A 16,813-nucleotide genomic window follows, 5' to 3' on the forward strand; every position below is an offset into this window, starting at 1 on the left:
ATCAAATTGTTCACCTTTTTGAAACTGATAGGCTTTTCCAATGTACTTGATGGGAAGTCTGTTGGCTGCCATCTACAGCCGTGTAAGGCAGGCAGCCATCTGGGAGTGTAGGAATCGGACGGACCCTGCATTGGAGACTGTGGCGTAGCTTGCTGGTAGCTGCATCTGCCAGCACAGCTATATGGGCTTCTCTGGGAGGAGGGAGCCAAGGGGCTCAAACTCAGCCCTGCCCTCCAAGGAGGGGGCATCCAGGCCAGAGGAGTACGGCCTTGTTCCCAAACGCCTGGAGCTCAGCGCACATCCTCAGTACACAAGTACTCAGCAAGTCCTTGCGAATGAACATACTGAATGAAGTATTCCTGGGACTAGCTGTGGAACACTAGACTCTAAGGTAATTTGAGTCCTCAAGACAGTCCTGCTCCAGCCCCAAATAAAAGCCCTGTAAAGGGAGTATTAGCACCCAGTTTCAGAACATGGAGGTTCAGAGAAGTAAATTGGACCCAGGCTGAGCCCATGGTCACTGGAATTCCCAACCACACCGTGCAGCGCTGGTCTTGACTAAAAACGAGCCTCATAAGAAAGGCTGTCTGTGCTGTGAATGCAGACACATGAGCCCGTCTCTAAACCAACACATGCTTTCCCTGACAGCGTTTTCCGAACTAGGCTCACGCTGCCATCCTCCTTTTTGCCACATCTGCCTAAGAAACTGCTCTGTGTACTTGGTATATTTCAACTCCCCTTTTTAAAAGATAGCTACCTCTGCAAAAAAAGAACCAACATAATTTGCCATTTAAGGAAAGCCTTCATAAAAATACAAGAAAGAAAAAACACTAAATTTCTGCCACCTATAACTGCTTGCTGAGGTCTGTGAGCATGAAACTTGCTGTTGGTAAAAAAGGAAAATCAGAGGGGTTCAGGTCACACAGGCATCAAAATGAGACTTTCTCCCTGGCCCAGCCAGGCAAGACAGAATTGGATGAGCCTCCTGTCTGTCTCAGTGTGGCTTGTTCCCTACTGTGTGCCGGTGGCCCTGAACTAGAAGTCAAGGGATGGCTCTGGCTCAGAGTGCTTCCCAGGGAAGTTTGCGATGGCTTTAGACTCCTTTTTTATGGAATAAGAGTCTCCCTGGCAGATAACAGGAATTCCAACTAAGACGGCTGAAGCAAGGGGACACGCAGGTAACCCACTGTGCCTGAGCGGGGAAGGCTGCTCAGCGATATCAGCAAGGGCTCCCGTCTTTTTTTTTTTTTTTTTTTTTTCATTCTGACACCCACACGGTCACCTTCATCCTAGGCAGGCACCCCAGTGTTCATCGGCCCCTCCATTCACCTTCCCTGAGAGGGTTTCCCCTCCTCCTATTGAACAGGACTCAGTCCATTGACCACTCCAGAACAAGTTTCTGTGGCCCATGGCTTAGGCCAGAGCGACCTTGGTGAGTTGCTGAGCTAGGATTACTTTGAGTGACAGATCAGTCAGCACCCATCTCTGAACCTGAGGTGGAACCAATTCAACCCAGTTCCACACCAAACACAGGAAGGTGTGAGATGGATATTGAGGCCACTACAATTTGTTTTTCTTTAGAATAGTTTATTGATTTTCAGAAAGGGAGGAAAGGAGAAGAGACAAACATCGATGTGAGAGTGCAACATCGATCGGCTGCCTCTTGCACGCCCCCACCGGGGATCAAACCTGAAACTGGCATGTGCCCTGACCAGGAATCAAACCAGCAACCCCTGAGTGCACAGAATAACACCCAACCCACTGGGCCACACCAGCCAGGGTGAGACCACTACATTTTTCCAAAATAAAACCTTTTCCATCAAGTTTGGAAAACAGAAGGACCCTAGCTGGTTTGGCTCAGTGGATAGAGCGTGGGGCTGTGGACTGAAGGGTCCCAGGTTCGATTTCCTGTCAAGGGCACATGCCTGGGTTGCGGGCTTGATCCCCAGTGGGAGGTGTGCAGGAGGCAGCCAATCAATGATTATCTCTCATCACTGGTATTTCTCCCTCTCCCTTCTCTGCAATCAATAAAAAGATATTAAAACACACACACACACACACACACAAGGAAAGTGCAGTTGTTACGACTGATAAGAGGTAGCAAATTCCCTTTTAAAAATCTCTTGACTGCTGTTCTTTAAAAGCACTGATCCCAGCCCTGGTGCATGCTGAAGTCACAGAACCTAGCCATGCTGCGGCTCCTCCCCCAGGGACGCTGATGTAACTGGGCTGCTGGGTGGCCCAGCTGATTCCAATGTGCAGCCAAGACTGAGAACCATGGTGGAGTTGTTTTTGTGGGTTTTTACATTGATTTTAGAGAGAGAGGAAGGGGGGGGGAGAGAGAAAGAGGGAGAGAAATATCGATTTGTTGTTCCAATTATTTATGCATTCATTGGTTGGGGACCCTGACTGAGTCCTACCTGCAATCTTGGTGTATAGGGGCGATGCTCTAACCAACCAAGCTACCCAGCCAGGGTGAGAACCACTGTATTAAAGACACACAAGGGGGCCTGGGCTACAGCGTGAGCCTTCCCCTGATTAACAGACTTGCTCCCAGTGGTTTCCGGTGTCCGACCATATTTTCTATTCCCCTCTACTCAACACCAGTCGGACAGCCTAAAAGTCCCATCTCTACACTCAGAGATGCAACCTGGGTGTAGCAGACAATTGTACGTGTGCAAGCTAATGCCCTCATGTCTCCCCGCTTCACGGGCAGCAAGACCAGCGGCCTAACCGGAGAGCCGTTGCTCCCCGGCTGGAGTCCCGGGAAGCCACCCTGGATGTGCCAACAGAAGAACAGCACATACCTTGTTCTTGGGGTGCCCCTCCAGGTCTCCCTCGCGGACGCCTCGGCCTGGCTCCCCCAGAAGAGTGGTGCTGCTGAAGCACCGTTACATTTGTAATGGAGCAGCTCCTCGCAAGACCCAGGGAGAAAGCCCTTCCGGGTGCGGGGCCCGGCTTCCAGCGTTCAGGCGGAGAACCACACTTTATCCCAACCAAATACATTTGTCCGGGGCAGTCTGCTCCTCAACCCCTTCCTCAAACCCCCAGCCAGCAAAGCAGACCCGCCACAGGTCCCAGTAAAGAGGGCAGCGACAAGCCCTCCACCCACCGCCCCTCCCCAGCGGCTTGCAAGCCTGAAGTGCATCCAGCTGATGACGACCGGTAAGGCTTCAGGCTTTTGAATCCACAGCCAACCCACAGGACTCACGGACAGCTGCTCAGAGTCAGGCTCGCTTTGAATCTGCAAACCCCAAGATGGTGGTGCTCTTGACCATAAGACAAAGAGGAATTTTGCTTTAAGATGGGGAGGATGCCTCCAGCTGCCTGGGGTTGGGTGTCAACAAAGCATCCAGCCCTCCTCTCTGAGAGCTCCCCTTTTCACCTCAAGAGCTTTTTATCACCAATGGAGGCTATCAAATGCTCTCTCTGCATCTACTGAGGTGATTGCCTAGTTTTTTATCTTTAGTAATACAGTGTGTGACATTGATTTTCAGATGTTAAGCCAACCTTGCATTTCTAGGAGATTCCACTTGGTCATGATGAATAATCCTTTTCATAAGTTGCTGGATTCAGTCTGCTAATACTTTGTCGAGGAGTTTTGTATTTATATTCGCGAGGAATACTAATCTGTAGTTTTCTTATATCTTTGTCTGACTTGGTATCAGTCACCCCCCAAAGGAGAGCGAGGAAAGCACACACTTCTATAATGAGACCCCCACTCCGTCCCCATGGAATCTGAAATCGGGGCACAGACATGCCTGCAAATGCCAATGCCCACAGCGGCCCGGCAGGTAAAATCAATTAGTAACTGTTTGATCCACGAAACCTGGAGAGCACGGCCCCGCCAAAGCGACCCAGCTGTAGCTCATTGTTGCCTTGAAAGAACGTGGGCCAATATTGCCAAGTAATTCCATTTTTTTAAGAGAAACTGTAAATCCAGGTCTTTATCTGGACTGTCCGAATTTTTTAATGCTGGCAACTGATTTTAATTGAATATTTTGAATAGGTGAACACCAAAATATTTTTAATATATTTTTATTGATTTCAGAAAGAGAGAGAGACACACACACATCATTGATAGGCTGCCTCCTGCACGCCCCCCACCGGGGATGGAACTCACAACCCAGACATGTGCCCTGACTGGGAATTGAACCATGACCTCCTGGTTCATAGGTCAACGCTCAATGAGCCACCGAAGCCGGGCCAAAAATTATTTTTTTAAGTATACAAAAGTAAAAGAAAAAAGCTTTCTCACCTAACACATATGCACTGTTCTCAAAGTTCTGTTTATCCTCCCAGAGAATTTCGATGCCTTTCTTTTGTGCAAATATGGTGGCATATCACGCACATGTGTATGCACTTTGGCTTTCTGATCTCGGTGGTATTTCTATACCGATTCATAAAGAATTCCTAATCCATTCTTATAACTTCAAGAGATTCCATCTATCCATGTGTCATGGATGGGCTATAACTAAACCAGTCCCAGAGTGATGGACACTGGGGTTCCTTCTGACTTCTGCTTTCAGTGCACAGTGAATAACATGTTGCATGTGTTGTTTCTCTCATGTATGTATTGGGAGGCTGGATCCCTAAGGGTGGGATTACTAGGCTCACAGGATGCACATTTCTAATGTTGGCAGGTACAGCCCCGGCCTCTATGAGAATGGCTCCTCCTAACGATGTATGAGAAAGAACGTTTCTTCAGGATTTCACCAACAGTGTTTTCAAAAACACTTCATTTTTGCCAGCCTGATAGGACTCAGTAATATCGATCTCCTTTCATATTGATTGGTATAGGTTGTGGTTGACCAGCTTTTCAAATGTTTAAATGTCTTTTGCATTTTCTGTGAAATTCCTGTTCATATCCTTTGCCCATTTTAAATTATTTCTCCTCTTATTTATATATCGGTGCTGTTTACATATTAGGGGGGTTTATCCTTCTGTCATATGAGCTGCAAATATATTTTCCCTGTTTGTCATTTTGTCATTTAAATATGCTTAGGATTTTGTTGTTCTGTTTTGGAGTTTCTTCCCCCCCCCCCCCCCCCCGTTTGTTTTTGCCATGCAGAGGAGAAATCATATATATGGTCAATGTTATCTAGCTTTTATGGCTTCTGGGTTTTGTATGGTTCTGCAATGTTTCTGCCTCCTTACAAATTAATTTTCACCTATTTGACTCCTCTGTAATCCATCTGGGATTCCCGAGCTGCTCCTGCTGTGCAGAGTGAAGTACGGACTCACTTCTTTCCAGACAGTTACTCCGTTGTCTCAACCTGAAAACAATAAACAGTTTAGGGCCAACCACACGTTCTGTCAACCCAGGGCCACCGTCTTGAAGCCTCTTGGTTTGCCGGACGTGGAGTTCACAGCCGCCGGAGAAGGGGCAGGCAGCGGCAGAACAGCCTTGCTCTCACGGAAACGTGCAGTGGCCGCTGTACTAGCCTCCCTGTCCAACAACAGCCACCGAGGAAGGGGAAGATCGCCTCTCTAAGGCGGCACAGTGACCCTTCAAGGGGCACCTGCTGAGTCAGTCCCGAGGCTTCGTTTACCCGGGCACTTGCTTTAAAGGAGACACCTGTCAGGCCACTTGGCACAAGGACACGGCCCCCAGAATCCCAGGCGCTCCCAGGACCGAGGACGGGAGTACCTGGCAGACCGTGCCGGACCTTCCCTCCCCCGGGTGTCTCCAAATGGCCCTATGAGTTTATTGTTCGGCACTGCAACTCCCAGGAACCTGGAGTGGTCAGTTCTAGCTCATTTGCCACCATTTTCCCATCGATGTTCTCACTGACTTGGGACAGCGAAACCTGGAGAGCGAACTGGACTCTTGGTAGCTGTCACTCCTGACTTGTTCTTACCCTGAAATGTAAGGGCAGTTCCAAAGCCACTGCTGTGGAGGCTCTGAAATGCCACTGGTCGACTGGGAAATGTGGTGCACAGGCCTCCTCCCGGCAGCCTCCGTAGCCACAGCACCCACCACCGAGCGCCGCCGCCAGGCCCTGAGCCAAGTGCTCGTGCAGGTCATCCTGTCTCATCCTCACGACAACCCACTAGCCTCAGCATTTTACTGAGGAGGAGGCTGGGCTCAGAGAGGGTGAGCAACTAGCCCGGGGTCACACAGCTGAGGCATAAGGAGATGATGGTGCCCCCCAGGCCGGCTGACCTCAGAGCCCGTAAGCTCTTAGCCTCGGTCCTGTGGGTCTCTATTTCAGGCCACCGAAGGTGCGATGGCGTGGTCACTGGCATTGCCTGTCACCCTCCCTGGCACCTGGTTCAGGCCCTGGAAGGAGAAAGAAGCCTCGGCCTCTCCAGTGATCAACATACACTCAGCCTTCTGGGAAGGGGTGTCTGAAAAACGAACTTCCCATCGAATCTATGCTCGCTCCGAGCAGGCTGGGGCACAGTGAGGGTCTAAGCTTCCTTCATTAAAAACAGTCCGGTCGATCCGACGCAGCCGCGAGAATGAACGATCGCAGCCGTACAGGGACGCCTCCCACAGGCAGTGTCAGCCGGGAGCCAGACACAAAGAGGACACACTGTGTGCATCCTCGTCACCCTGCAGCCCACAGAGGACAGAGGCTGCAGCCCCGTCTGTACCGCGAGGTATCAGGGCGGGGCTGGCGCAGGGGGCCGGGCAGCGGGGGGGGGGGGGGGGGGGGACCGGGACACTGACCAAGCTTGCTTGTTTCTCCACCTGGGGGAGGGGAACAGATGTGAAAACTCAGTGAACCAGACGCTCAGGTGCACCTTTCTCTATGTCCGCTGGACTTCCATAGTTTAAAATAATTTAGAAGCATTTTTAATTTAAAAATTATAGAAGTTTACAAAAATTGCCTCCACAGAAAAACATCAGCTCTTCTTGAAACAAGGGGTCCACCTTTATCGTTTAATTCCAAAAATTACCCTAAAACTGGCAAGTCTCAACTTTTTCCTTTCCTGCTAGCTCACCTGAGTCATTAAGTTAAATTTCCTGGAAATTCTAGTGCAGGTCTGTGTGTGGGTGTATCCCCTTGGCTCTCGGAGGAATTCTAGAAAAACGAGGAACATGACTAAAGTGCGGAATCCGGACTCACAGGGTAATAGCAGGAAACTCCGCTGCATGAGAAGAAATGGGGCAAATACACCTTTGCAGCCGGAGGTGCCCCCGCAGGTGCCAGGGCCGCCTGGGGAGACTGGGGCGGGCTCGCGCAGGAGGCAGGGGCGGCCTTACAGGAGACGTTCACACGGAGTAGAGAGGAACGGCCACCCTCCGACCCCGTTCCCCCCCCCAGACCACACATGACCTCTTGACACCTTTATTGACACGATTCACATGCCAGGGGGCACTGGGGTTCGCAGACCAACCAGCCAACAGCGAGGGGCATCAACCACACGGCCCTGTGGCACCCGTGAGTCCCCCATGTTCCCGCAAAACCTTCCGGGAGCAAGTCCCCGCTGTCCCTCGGGCACGGCGGCTCGTCACCCCGGACCGCCAGCCACTGGCGGGAAATGCCTTCGGCAGCTCCTCCCGGAGGCATCGCCCCGCAGGTGCCAGCTGCGTCTCCAGACCCCTCGTCTCCAGACCCCTCGGTCGGTCTCGCGTGAAGCCAGGGGGGGAATTCAGCAAACAAATCAATGACAACAAAAACAGAAGAAGAAGCCGGAGCCGCCCACACGCAGAGGGTCACTGCCCAGCGTCCCGGATGGCAGGGCCGCCCGCTCACAGGCGGGGGCGGCAGCTGGGGGGCCCGGCGTCCGCAGGAAAGTAGTCCTCGGTCCTGTACAACGCGGGCAGCTCAAACATCGGGGACGCCGGCCCAGGCAGGTTCTGGAATGACAGAAAGTGGGGTGCCCGTCAGCCATGCGATTCCACTTGTTTGTGGAGGAACGGTCCCGTAGGGAGAGGCGTGCATGTGACGGGAGACCCCCCGAGGCTCCGGCAGCTCTGCCCAGACGCCAGCCCCCTGGGGAGCCGGCCGCTGTGCAGGTCCCTGTGCCCAGGGAGCGCCGTGTGGGCCTCAGCCAGCCAAGCACAGGCAGAGCCGGCAGCTGCGCCCAGGCACTGGGGACGGGCTGACTGGGGACCCGGCTGTGCTGCCTGAGTGTGTGCCATATGCACGGGCTAGTTTTTGTGTTTTTAATCGAACCGTTTTAAGAAGCGCGGGCTTATTTCTGGGTGGGATCTGCGGCAGGGAGGCGGGGGAGGGGCTTTCCCATCAGGCGCCCTCCCCAAGCTCCCTGAGTGGCCGGCCGCTCCAGGCTACACCTGCATCTGAGGAAAGACCAGCTTTTCCGAGGATCCCCTCAAACTGACGCACGGGGGGGGGGGGGGGGTCTCCTGGGAGGGTTAGGAAGGACCACGCTCGGACCCGCCCTGAGGCTGACGTGCTGGCCGGTGCAGTGGCCTGGGCACTCGGGCACCTTCAGAGCTCTCAGGGCCGATCCCCATGAGTGACAGCTGAGGGTCTGCAGGCTGCGGAGAGGCTGCTCCCGGTGGGGGATGGGCAGGGGGCAGGGTGGCAGGAGGCGGATTCTAGTGTCTGAGCCCAGGGCCCCGAGCCCTCCCCACACCGAGCCCTCTCAATTGCACCAAAGAATTTCCAATAAGGCAGGAGTGCCCAGGTGTCTCGGAGCACAAACCTCCGAGTCGTCACCCCACATCTGAAAACCAAGACCGGCACTTTGCCTGGCCACAGACGCAAAGAACATTCCATGCACTCGGTGCCGGCCAGCCCGCCCTGGCTCAGCCCACTTGGAGGCTACTTGGCCACCTGTCCCCTTCTCCCAGCACCCCCCTGGGCTGCATCCCACCCCCACAGATGGGACACAAGCCCTTCAACAGCACCGCGGCCGGACACAACAGAACCCACACCAGGGAATGCGATGAGGCAAGAGGAGAGCCCACAGCTTTGGGGTATCGTCACCCCGTTCCTCCCGAGAACTGGTCTCTGCCCAGTGCCATCCTGAAAACACTCCAAAGTCCATCCTGTGATCCTGAAAGACAGGCTTAGGGCCCAGGCAAGAGGAGGGGCCCGTGGGAGTCCCCACAGGCCAGTGACCAGGCCAGGTCACAGCCACGGTCCCGGCCCCGCTGTGTGGCCCCTCCTGGGGCTGCTGGGCCTTATCCCGATCCCCCGTTGTTTTTGAAATGGTTCTACCACACCGACGGGGCTTTTGCCTCCTCTCTCAAGGGGACAGACTTCCAAAAAAGGAGGAAAATCCATCTCATTATGAAGGAACCACGAAGGGTCAGAAGAGACTCTAGCAGCTTTAGATGTGATGGTGTCTTTAGATCCAGCGAGATCTGATGTAAGAAATGGTCCTGCCTCGTGAGGGAGGAGAACATCATCCCTGCTTCAGAAAGCAAGGAAAAGGGGGTGCAGGGAGGTGGGCCCGGCCAGACGGCCCAGGTTATTAGGGAGCTGCAGCGTGCGCTCAGAAAGGCACGTTCTCGCGAGGAACCCACAGGGCTCCCGAGAACAAGCCACGGCGTGGGCTGGTGCTCCCTCGACTAGAGAGCCCCCGGCCTGCCGACCGGAAGCCAGGCTGTGGAGCGGGCGGCTCCATCCGGCCCTGGAGCAAGCCCCTGGCAACATGGTGGGCACGTGGAGAAATGTGGGAAAGGGACCCAGCGGGCTGGAGAGCGGGACTGGCGTCCGCCAGAACAGGGGCTCGGAAGGCGGCCTCTTCAGCTCCAAACTCTGCTCTGGCCGGTGGGTGGGCGTGGCGAGGGCGTGTGCCTGTCCAGCCTCCACTCCCCATTCCGGTATGGAGGGGCATCTTGATTGTCCTGCTTCCGCTTGTGCCAGCCCCCAGCCCACCCTACAGCTAAAGGAAGGGTGAGAGGAGGCCTGACCTCCCCCAGCAGGGATGGGTCCAGGGGTGATCATGTGACCCAAGCTGGGCCAATGAGAAGCAGCTGTGGGACTTTTGCTATTGGGACGGGATGTCCCCACCTCCACCCAGGTTCCTGTGAGGATGGGTCCCAAGCCTGAGGGTCACTTCTTTTTTGTTGTTGTTAATCCTCACTCGAGGATATTTTTCCATTGATTTTTAGAGAGAATAGAAGGGAGAAGGAGAGACAGAGAGAGACACATCGATTAGTTTCCTCCTGCATGCACCCCGACCAGAGCTGGGGATCAAGCCTGCAACCTAAGTACGTGCCCTTGACTGAAATTGAACTCAGGACCCTTCAGTCCACAGGCCAACCCTCTATCCACTGAGCCACACTGGCTAGGGCCTGAGGGCCACTTCTGCCACCACTGGGGTGCCTGCCAAGGAAGCTGAGTTGGACACAGAGCAAGACAGAGACCTGACAATATCATCTGAGCACCTGAATCCCATTTTGCTAGAGGCTAGCGTTACCCTGGGCTCCCTGTTCCTGAGCCAGGACTTCTTGCTGAAGCCAAGCTGGCCTGGTTGCTGTCACTTGCAACCAAGAGTCCTGCTTAAAACAAATACTACACCCAGAGTGGTGCCAGCGAGTGCCTGGAAACCAGTTCTTGACTCAGCAGGTGAGGGCCCATCTGTGAGGCTGAAAATAGCTCAGTACCCCAGATGCTGTCGGGGGAACAGGCCCACCCCCGAGGCCAGGCCCCAGCACAGGCACCCCAGATGCTGTGCAAACCCAGCCCTGTCACTCCCATTTTCTCTTCATTCTCATGGCAACCTGCGATCAAAGAGTCATCCCCATCTCAGGTCACAGGAGCCTCCAGCTGGGGTCCGCTCAGGCCGATGCAGCTCCAAGCCCAGCCCCCACCTATCACCCCTCCTGGCACGGCCTCAACTCCATGAGGACAGAGCAGCACACCCAAACCCTTGGGAATCTCTCAGGGGACTTCGGAGATCTCCACCTCCCACCCCTACACCTACAGCTGCTATAAGAGTCCCTCCCCTCTGGGGGTGGCCAGATGAGCAAGGAATGGTGCCCCACTGAGGCTCATGCCAAGCCTGCAGGCAGGAGTGACCCACCGGCTCCGATAGGATGGGAGACAGGAGACCAGCCAGCAGGCCCAGGGCTCAGCCACACCCCCTACCTCCCAGTAACCCTGAGTGCCCACCCCCAGCACAGAGCCCGCCTGCCATCCTCTGCAGGAGGGACCTCTGGGGCACTGAGCTGGCATGCTCCCAGGGTCTACCCACACACCCCACCTTCCTCACTTCTACCCTGCACACCTGAGGCACGTGCACTCATGTTTTTTTAAACGTTCTCCATGAAACCAGGCTGCCGGCTTCTCTTGGAAAACGGCATGAACTAGTTGCTCTGGCCCACAGCCCCTTGTGGCGCCAGGGGGCGAGCTGAGGAGTGCTGTCCTATGGGCCACAAGCCCCCAGGCCACTTCACCATCGCCTGGCCCGCTGCTTCAGCAGATGCTCAGAGCCACACCCTGGCAATCTGCACCCCAAGCAGCTCCTTTCCTGACAAAGCCCCCCACATGGCTGTTGCATCCTGTGTTTCCAGAAACCCCGCATCCCCTCATGAGCCCCGGCCCACCATGCCTCTCAGGAAGCCCGCCTGCACAGCCCTGATCCTGGCTGCTTTCTGTACCGGCCATGGTCAGCAAGCTAGCCCTGCAAAGGGCCAGACAGCAAACATTTCAAGCGCTGCAAGCTGCAAAGTCTCTGTCACAACTACTCGACTCTGCCATGTGGTACAAAAGCAGCCAGGGACAATATGTAAATGAATGGCATGGCTGTGTGTTAATAAAACTTTATTGACAAAGACAGTGGTAGGCCAGATTTGTCCTCAGGCCATAGTTTGCCCCTGAATTTAAATCTATCTTCCTAGATAGAACAAGAACAAACCCTCCCCTGTATCTCCCATGCAGTGGGCACTGAGTACCGGGTCAGCAGACACGAGCTGCAGGATTCAGGGCCAGGCCGCCTTGCTGCCTGGCCCCAGGCCTGGGTATCACTGGCCATCCCTGCAGCCCCAGCCTGTCCTGGCACAACCGGCATCCTCCATCCTCAAATAAGCAGGCCACACTGCTGTCCCACCCCCGGGCCAGCTCTGATGTTCCACAGGCAGCCCAGGGGGTCTGAGGCCCCAGGCTGACCATGTGCAGGGGCGCCAGTACCCAGGGGCCCACCATCATCCCCAGGTAACCAGGCACCCCAGCCCCTAGGGACCTGGAGAGGCCTCTCCCATTGAGCGAACAATAGCTACACCTACTGTGCCCCAGGTTACATATATGGTCTCGGCCCTCCCAGCACTCACTCCCTTAAGACAGGGATTTCTTTCCTCTCTGTGACATGGGATAATGCCATCAATTTCACGGAGTCCTGCCTGGAACACAGCAGTGGTGCTGGAGGTCTGGCAGCCACTTTGGGACCAGGAGGACAAAGGCCACGTGTTAAGAGTGGCAGAGCAGCAGCCAGGAGAAGCCTAAGTCCCTGACCACGTCCTTGAGAAGGTCCAGGAGCTCAATTGGCCGCCTCATGACTTCCTGTCACGTGAGGGGAAAACACAAAGCCTATTTGGCTCAACTACTTTAGTCCAGTTCCGTCACCAGATGAACACAGACCGACGGACACGGCTGCTACTATTCTCGGCGTCACTCCAGCTGAGAGAGGGCTGCCCACAGTCACACAGAGAGTAAAGGGGCGGAGCCAGGACCGAGGCTCGCATGGCTCAGATAACGAAATGTAATGATCGCCAACGGAAGTCAAAACGGCTAAGTGTCAGAGCAAACAGACAGGAGGAGAAGATGCAAATCTCAGAATAATTCCCAAAGATACAAAATGGTTCCCAGTAACCGATGTGTCACCCCTTCAGGAGCTGCAGCTTCCCCGCCCGCTGGGTGGGGGCTGCCCTGGGTGACTTGCTCCCATGTGGACTATGGAACGGCATTGGGGGGGGGGGGGCGGTAACTGCCCAGGGAAGAGACCTGGCCAGCCCCCCCCCCCCCCCCCCCCGGCCAGGTGTCAGGCCTTCATCTGTGCCATGTCCTGGCGACAGCGTGTCCCCCGGATATGATGTGATGAGAAGGACACCTCACCTCTGTGATCTTCCTCCTCAAAACCTACTGCCCAGTCTAACCATGAGAAAAACGCCAGATCAGCCCTCACGGAGGGACAGTGTACAAAACACCGCACCGTTATTCCCCCAAACTGGCAAGGTCATCAAACCCAGGCCAGTCCGAGAAGCTGTCCCAGACCAGAGGGGCTGGGGGACACGGGGACCCAATGTAACACCGCGGGGATCCTGGATGCGATCCTGAAACGGGAAAGGGTGTTAGAACCACGAGTGACGTCTGAAGGAGCCGTGGACTTAATTAACAGCAGCGTGTCAGGTTTACAGGGCACAGCAAGTAAGATGTGGGTGTCGACGGAGACGCTGGCAAGGGGTGGACGGGGACTCTCTGCACCTCGTATCCATTGACTCTAATTCTAATGAAAACATTCGTTTGGGGGGGAGGCAAACGTAAGCAGCAGCTCTGGCGTCTGACCTCTCTCCGTTCAACCCCAGGACAAGGAGGAGTAAGGACAAGCAGGCCAGGCCCCTTCATCCTCACAGCCACCGAGACGCAGGGGCCATAATCCCTGTCATAGAAGAGGAAACTGAAGCTCCGAGAGGCACTTGCCCAAGACTGCCCAGCTGGGAACTGGCAGAGCTGAATCTGACCCAGGCCCCCCCCCGACCCCAGGATCTGCACTGCCCCAGCACCCAGCCAGCCAGGACGAGGTGACCCCGGGGCTGAGCTCTCGTCCGGGACCCTGAGGGGTCCCCCTCCCAGCATCCTCAGAGGTCACAAATGGTGGCCTATGGTTAGCATCTGGCCCACAGACAGGGTTTGGCTCATGCAAATTTAAAAATGAGTTAGCTGCCAACAGGGAAGAACTGGGATGTTTCAATTCAGTATCGAGTTCCTACTTCTCTTGAACAACAGAGCTATCCGGCCACACTGGGCCGCATTCCTGCGGGGAACAGGGAGCTGGCCCCTCTGGACGGGGCATGTGCTGTCCAGTTTGCCACCGTCCCCGCCCGGCCTGACGCCCTCGCCCACACGAGCTGCAGGCGTCCGAGCTGGCAGTGGCTCCGGGCTCCCATCACGTGGCTCGGACAGGCCTCCATGGGCTGCGGCGGAGCTGGATCGGGCAGGCTCTGCTCCGGTCCCGTGCCCGGGCCCCAGGCTGTCCTGTCCCAGGGTCATCACCACGACCAGTGGCTGCTGCCTTTCACCCACAGACGGTCTCCCCTGGGCTCGCCAGAGCCTGCGGTTCTGCGATGGTGCCGTTTAATGGAGGAGAAAGCAGGCTCAGCGAGGACCGGGTAGGCTGTGCCCAGGGCCGCACAGCTGGTAAAAGTCAGAGCTGGGCCTCAGATGGGCTCTTCTGAGCCCGTGGCAGGACCTTCCCCTCGATGCCTGCCTCCCTCCTGTCCTGCCTCTGGGCTTTCGGCTGTCCTGCCTGTGCCTGCTGGGGCAGGTGGGGGGGCGAGGGGGCAGTATTCCAGAATGCTCTGACAGCTGAGCACAGCCCTCCCGTTCCTGTAAGCGGCCCCTGCGTGTCCCATCCTGCCCGAAGGACTGGCTGGCTGGCCTCACGGACGGAGCCTGCACAGTCACACAGATGCACCCTTCCCGCGGAGGCCGCCCGCCCGGCCTGGCTCCTGCCCAGCGCTGCCAGCCGGGGACCCCGGCAGCTGGTGGCCGTGGGAGGCGGAGGCCCTGGGGACCGGGAAGCAGGGCTGGGGGTTCCCGGAGTGGGCAGCCCCTAGCCGCAGGGACAACCGGCGCAATCTTGTTACAGGCGATGCTGACCCTGGGAGCAGGTTCCTGGATCCCCGTGGGTCCTGCCTTTAGCTGGAGGGAAAGCGTTAACGTGGAAACCACAGAGGAGGAGCCCTCAGAAGTTCTGCCAAGAGGCTGGCTCTTGCCTCCGAACGGACACACCCTCAGGGAGGGGAGGAGGGCAAGGTGAGGCAGGTCACGCCCCAGCCCCTCTGGAACTGGGTCTGCCTGGGACCCAGCTCCTGACCTGAGCCTCCAGCCTCGGCCCCTCCTCCCTGCGGCGCTGCTCCCCCCACCCCCGAGCCCCCCCCAGGGGATCCGACTCCCTCCTCCAGCGACGGTGCTGGTCAGCACGGGAGTCATCCTATTTGAACACCACACGCCTGGGTTTGCTCATCACATGGCCACTGCGTGCAGTTGTCCAATTACAGACAAGCTATACATATACTTAGATGAATATTTTTAATTGAGGACCTGCTATATTCCAGAGACCCAACCGCACAGGTCAAGCCCTTTTACAAACGAGGAAACTCGAGGCTTTCAGGAGTCAAGTGACTCACTGCCAGCCCACCCGCTACCTAAACCTCCATGCACCCCGCTGTCCAAACCGGACACCTGGGGGTCACCCTCGACTCCCCACGGCAGCAGCCAACCCATCCCCAATCCCGTCTGCGAATTCTTCCCCAAACCCTCTCCCCTTCGCCCCTGGCGGCCATCCGCGCCCTCCCAGCCTCTGCGCTTGTCCTCAACGCGTTCCCCACACGGCAGCCGGAGGGACCGTCCCAAACACCAGAGCTGACCCTGCGCCACGCGGCTCCCTGCGGTGAGACTCACACCGACTCCTGGACCCGGTCATCAGGCCCTGTCCCCACGGCACACCCGCAGGCAGAGCCAGACGGCAGGCGTGTCCCATGAGGCCGCCACTGGCCTGACTTCCTTTACTAGTTCTGTTTACTTTCTTTACTAGTTCTGTTTACTTTCTTTACTAGTTTGGTTGGTTCTGTTCTCACGTTTTTAAATGAAATGCCATTTCCCTATGAAAAATGGATTTCAAGCTCCTCTGAAAACCGGAAGCCCTGGCACCTGGCGGACACGGAGCTGGCGCTGAGCAGCGGCTGTCCCTACACAGGGGACGTGTGCGCTCGCCCGCGCAGTCCCCCGGCCGTGTGAGTCATCTCTGCCACCCGCCTGGCCCCTTAGCGTGGGGGGTTTTGACCCCAGATGCACATGATCCGGCCTGACCTCTGAACTCGGCCTGTCACCTCCCGTCACTCACAGCCCTCCAGCCTGGGGCCTGGGCCTGGGCCTCGCTGGGACCTTTGCACCTGCCGTCTCCCCTCAGGGCATTCCTGCCGGGTCTCGTGCTGGGTCTGTCCTTCCTCAGACCCTCCTAAGGGGCCTCCACCCATATGTCAACCCCCCTTCACCGCGGAGCCCACTCTGCAACCTTCTTCCTTGGCGACCACCATCTCCCCGCAGGCTCAGCCCCCGGGGACAGACCACGTCGGTCTGCAGGGCCACAGCCCGGCGGCAGCCGAGCCGGGCTCACGGGAGACACTCGGGCCATGAGAAACGGACGACTGGTCTGTCGCCCCCGAGGCGGACAGGAAGGGCCTGGGCCCAAGGCCAGCGGCGACCGTCCCGTCTCCACGCGAGGACACCTCAGGGCCTGCTCCGGCGTCACTGGGGGCTCAAGGCTGCTGCCCCTGCCTGGCCGGGGCTGTGACCCATCCCTGGAGACACGAGACCACGTGACAAAGAAAGCACTTGCTAACAGCAGCGCTTTGCCGGGGATGGGAGCCTGGGACGGAACACGGGGAGAGAGAAAACTGGTGAATCCAGGCCTGGGGTTTAGTAGCTGCTCGGGCCGGTGCTGGGTCTGGCTTCGATGCCTGCACTGTGTGTGATATGGCCATGGGGGACGCTGCGTAAGGGGCATACGGGGACTCTGAATCTTCTTTACAAGCTCTCTGCACATTTAAAATCACCCAAGACAAAAAGGTCATTTCAAAATAAATGGAGCGGACCCACGCAGCACGTGCAAAGCACGGAGGAAACACGAACAACACAGATGGCGAGCGACGCAGTAATAATACTGA

At 56.4% G+C, this 16,813-nt stretch overlaps 1 protein-coding gene and 1 long non-coding RNA gene across 4 annotated transcripts in view; both read right to left on the reverse strand.

Annotated features, from left to right (window-relative positions):
• Positions 1–5,062: 5,062 nt before the first annotated feature.
• The window catches only part of BCAS4 (breast carcinoma amplified sequence 4), a 57,747-nt gene continuing 45,996 nt past the window's right edge, over positions 5,063–16,813 (reverse strand). For all 3 annotated transcript variants that reach the window (XR_013814189.1, XM_079784117.1, XM_079784116.1), the window contains one exon: positions 5,063–7,810. Coding sequence is in view for 2 of the 3 variants with exons in the window: in XM_079784117.1 (XP_079640243.1) it covers positions 7,703–7,810 (108 nt within the window). In the remaining variant the exon portion in view is untranslated. The remainder of the gene's footprint in view (positions 7,811–16,813) is intronic.
• On the reverse strand, positions 10,995–15,372 carry LOC307107065. Its single transcript, XR_013814180.1, has 3 exons — positions 12,643–15,372; positions 11,127–12,612; positions 10,995–11,083 (listed from the first exon to the last, which is right to left on the reverse strand). It is a non-coding gene; the product is annotated as an uncharacterized lncRNA (long non-coding RNA).

The sequence above is a fragment of the Cnephaeus nilssonii genome (genome assembly GCF_951640355.1).
Source record: "Cnephaeus nilssonii genome assembly, chromosome: 11".
Classification (NCBI taxonomy): domain Eukaryota; kingdom Metazoa; phylum Chordata; class Mammalia; order Chiroptera; family Vespertilionidae; genus Cnephaeus; species Cnephaeus nilssonii.